General features: G+C 36.7%; 1 protein-coding gene across 2 annotated transcripts in view; it reads left to right on the forward strand.

The window, feature by feature from the left end:
• The window catches only part of TNPO3 (transportin 3), a 102,216-nt gene that overhangs the window by 87,968 nt on the left and 9,227 nt on the right, over positions 1-5,021 (forward strand). For both annotated transcript variants that reach the window (XM_003789744.3, XM_023513204.1), the window contains one exon: positions 564-676. In XM_003789744.3, the coding sequence (XP_003789792.1) occupies positions 564-676 (113 nt within the window). The remainder of the gene's footprint in view (positions 1-563; positions 677-5,021) is intronic.

A 5,021-nucleotide genomic window follows, 5' to 3' on the forward strand; every position in this document is an offset into this window, starting at 1 on the left:
GTAGCTGGGACCACAGGTGCCCGCCACAATGCCTGGCTATATTTTTTGATTGCAGCCATCGTTGTTTGGCAGGCCCAGACTGGATTTGAACCCGCCACTTTAGGTGTATGTGGCTGGCACCTTAGCCACTTGAGCCACAGGCACTGAGCGAACCCAGAGGGTTTTAAGGGCTAAAGATAGTACTGTGTTTCCACGAAAATAAGACACTGTCTTACACTGTCTTATATTTATTTTTTCTCAAGAAGACATAGTAGGGCTTATTTTCAGAGGAGGTCTTCCTCTCCTCGCCGAAATCGCTGATATGCTGCATAGCCACGCCCATCACTAGGTCTTATTTTTGGGGTAGGATTTATATTTAACAAATGTATAGAAATCCTGCCAGGGCTTATTTTTTGGATAGGTCTTATTTTGGGGGAAACATGGTACTTTTGTTGATTCCTTTACTTCCAAGTCTAGGGGAGCAAATGCTACAAATAAAAACCTATGGGTTAGTATTTGTAGGATCCCTGGTGAGTAAGCCCTGCCTCTTTTTAAAACTCTCATCTCTCTTCTCTTCTATATAGACTTTTTGTCGATGGTTAGAAAATTCCTTGAAAGGTTTGCCAAAGGAGACAACTGTGGGAGCTGTCACAGTGACACACAAACAACTTACAGATTTCCACAAGCAAGTCACTAGGTAAGTCATGCTGACAGTTTTTGAAAGGACTATATGTAGAACCAGCAGCTGGGGTGTGTGGGGAAAGCATAACTGTTTTTATGTGCCTTTGGAAATTCATAGTTTGAGTCTGTTTAGCCCTGAATTGCACAAATTGGCATTGAAAGATAATCTGAGGGAAAAACATCAGTCACCATGTTATATGTATGCACATCACTTCCACTGTACATGTGTACTAACTGGTATAAGATGTTAAAGGGTAAGTGGAGGCACTGTTTCCTCCCCCTTTAGGAGATTGGTCTTTATTTTTCTGAGCCCTTCATTCTTATCCATATTTAGGGTTGAGAGTACAGGTACTTAAAAAGGCAAAGCATTGGTTGTAAAATGCTGCAGGGTGATGTAGACTGCAGTGAATTTGAGAATTTTCTCCATATCTAAAGATACTTAAATTCTAATTTCAAGAAATCATGCAGTTCAAACAAAACATGTCTTTGGCATACATTAGGCCTATGAACCATGTACTCAATCTTTGGATTACAGGTTAGTAAAATGTATATGAATGTCTTTTTACTGTGAGTATGTAAACATTTCTAATATAGTTACATAGTTTTCTAAATTATCATTTTATAGCCATAAGGGTATTAATAGATTTCCTTATGATGCCTTCATTAGTACACATTTCAATTTTTTTTTTTTTTTTTTTGCAGTTTTTAGTCAGGACCTGGGTTTGAACCCGCCACCTCCGGCATATGGGGCCGGTGCCCTACTCCTTTGAGCCACAGGTGCCGCCCCACATTTCAATTTTTTATACTGTTTCAGTATTCCAGATAATAACAAAAGTAGAGCCTTTTCTTTTTGAGTTTTTTTCTTAAAATGTAATCACTGAATCAAGTTATGAGACTTTTGTGGTCCTTCATAATATTAATGACAGCAACTTAAATTGGATTTTGTAGCTCTGTGTTCCCTCAACCTGATACTCCTTTTAAAATTTTCTAGAGTCTTTGGGATCTCAGTTAAATTTTAGGCAATGGCTTATACTCATACATTTGTAGAAATATATATATGTCGAAGAATGATTGTTACAGTGAGGTTGGTAAATAGTGAAAAAAACTGACAGTATTCTAATTGGTCATCAGTGGACAATAGTCAACTAATTAATGGTATGTCTATATCAGTAAATAGTCACCAAAAAAGAATAAGGAAGAAATACATGTGATAATACAGAAAAATACACAAGATATATTGTAAAGGGAAAAATAATAATATTATATAACACAATTTGAGCTTTTATTTATTTATTTTTAGGGACAGAGTCTTGCTTTGTTGCCTGGCTGAAGTGTAGTGATGTGACATAGCTCACTGCAACCTCAACCTCCTGGGCTCAGGCAATTTTGCTGCCTTGAAGTAGCTAGGACTACAGGCACACGCCACTGCACCCAGCTAATTTTGAAATTTTGTAGAGAAGGCTTCTTGCTTTTTTGGCCAGACTGGTCTCAACCTCCCAGAGTGCTAAGATTACAGGCATAAACAGCTACACCTTTTAAAATGATTTTTCAATTTTTTAATTGTGATAAAATAAAACATAAAAGTATACCTGCTTAATCATTTTTAAGTATACAGTTCACCAGTGTTAAATATATTCACATCATTGTCAACCATTCTCAAGATCTTTTTATCTTGTAAAACTGAAACTATATGCATTAAGTGACAATTAATTCCCCATTCTCCCTTCCCCATAGTCTGATAGCCAGGATCCTACTTTGGGCTTCTTTGCATTTAACTATTCCAGATCCTTCATATAAGTGAAATCACACAGTATTTTTGTCTTTTTGTGACTTACTTCATTTAACATAATGTCCTCAGAGTTCATCCATGTTGTAGCATATGCCAGGAGTTTCTTCCAAATATTCCATTGTATGTATATATCACATTTTATTATTCATTCATAGTTATTTGTGTTGCTTCCACCATTTGACTATTATGAATAATGCTGCTATAAGTACAGGTATATAAATGTATTTTCAAGACTCTGCTTTTAATTCTTTTAGATTACCTAGAAGTGAAGCTGCTAGATCTATTTGCTGATTGTACTTTAAATTTTTGTTGAACCACCATACTGATTTCATTAGCAGCCTCTCTATTTCATAGGTCCCACCACCACTGTGCATAGGTTCTAGTTTCTCTACATCCTCAGCAACACTTACTATTTTCTGGTTCTTTGATAGCAGCCATCTTAGCACCTCATGCCCAGTGTGAGGCAGTGTCTCATTGTGGTTTTGGTGTGCATTTTCCTAATGATTAGTAATGCTAAGCATCTTTTCATTTGCTTGTCAGCCATTTATGTATCTTCTTTGGAGAAATATCTGTTCAAATCCTTGGAATTGTAAGAATTACTTATATATTTGGGATAACTCCTTATCAGATACGTTATTTGCAAACATTTTCTCGCACTCTGTAGGTTGCCTTTTCATCGTATTGGTTGTGTACTTTGATGCATAGAAGTTTTAAATTTTGATGTAGCCTAGTTTGTCTGGTTTTAGTTTGGTTGCCTGTGCTTTTGGTGTCATATTCAGGAAATCATTGCCAAATTTAATGTCATAATATTTTTTTACCCCTGGGTTTTCTTCTAAGAGTGCTATAGTTGTAGGTCTTATGTTAGATCTTGGATCCATTTTGGTTTAATATATATGGTGTTAGGTAAGGATCCAACTTCTTTCTTTTCAACATGGATATCCAGTCTTCCCATACCATTTGTCAAAAAGACTGTCCTTTCACCATTGAATATTTTTTTGCACTCTTGTCAAGAATAATTTGATCAGGTGGCACCTGTTGCTCAGTGGGTAGGGTGCCAGCCCCATATACCAAGGGTGGTGGGTTCAAACCCAGCCCTGGTCAAACTGCAACAAAAAAATAGGCAGGCATTGAGGCGTGCGCCTGTGGTCTCAGCTACTCGGGAGGCTGAGGCAAGAGAATTGCCTGAGCCCAGGAGTTGGAGGTTGCTGTGAGTTATGTGACACCACAGAATTCTCCCAAGGGCAATAAAGTGAGACTCTGTCTCTATAAAAAAAAAAGAATAATTTGATCATATGCATGAGGGTTTATTTCTGAGCTCTCTGTTCTGTTACATTCATTTATAGGTCAGCCTTTATGCCAGTACTACACTGTTTTGATTATCGTGGTTTTGGAATCGGGAATTCAATCTTTTGAGCACCTAGTTTTCTTTTGCAAGATAGTTTTTGTTATCTTGAGTCCTTTGCAATTCCATATGAATTTTAGGATAGATTTATCTCTTCCTGTAAGAAGGGTCAGAAGGATTATATTGAATCTGTAGATTGCTTTGGGTAGTACTAAAATATTAAGTCTTCTAATCCTTGAACATAGGATGTCTTACCATTTATTGATATCTTTAATTTGTTTTATTAACATTTTATAGTTTTCAGTATTTGTCTCTTACCTTGATTTTTTATACGTATTTTTATGCTATTATAAATGAAACAACTTATAGTTTTCAAAGCTATTTTATTAATTTTCTAATGCATAAGTAAGCTCCAAAGTAAGCTACTTTATGCATAGTAAATGTCTGGAAAGAAATACAAGTTGGATCCGGAGAGGAGAGAAACTTTTACTTTCCGTTTCCTAACTTTGTGTATTATTTGCGTTTACTTTATGAGTGTATATTACATTTTTATAGGTAAAACAAGACCTAGTTTTGAGATGGGAAAGAAAATAATATAAGTTTTAGACATTATCTTTTCTCAGTATTGATTTTCTTTTTTTTAACGACAGTTTCACTTTGTCACCCTTGGTGGAGTGCTGTGGTATCATAGCCCACAGCAACCTCAAACTTGGGCTTGAGCAATTTTCTTGCCCCAGCCTCCCAAGTAGCTGAGATTACAGGCGCCCACCACAATGCCTGGCTATTTTTAGAGATGATGTCTTGCTCTGGCTTAGGTAGGCTGGTCTTTAACCCGTGAGCTCAGGCAGTCCACCCACGTCGGCCTCCCAGAGTGCTAGGATTACAGGTGTGAGCCACCACGCCTGGCCTAGTATTGATTTTTTTTAACTTATTTTTTATTTCAAATTAATATGAAGGTACAAATGTTTTTGGTTACATTGTTCTTGCTTCCAAGGTAAAGTTCCATTTGTAGAAGAGCCCCTCACCCAGGGGCATGTTATACACCCTCACAATATGCACATTAGGTGAGATTCTGCCAGTCCTTCTCCATCCCACTCCCACTTCTTTCTACCCCAAACTAAACTATATTGTTCTTATGAGGGTATAATTGTTTATATGTTGATTTCATATTAGTATGGAGTACATTGTATATTTTTCCATTTTTGCAATTCAGTATTGATTTCTATTTTT

This window comes from Otolemur garnettii, unplaced genomic scaffold, assembly GCF_000181295.1.
Source record: "Otolemur garnettii isolate 467f Iridium unplaced genomic scaffold, OtoGar3 scaffold00037, whole genome shotgun sequence".
Taxonomy (NCBI): Eukaryota; Metazoa; Chordata; class Mammalia; order Primates; family Galagidae; genus Otolemur; species Otolemur garnettii.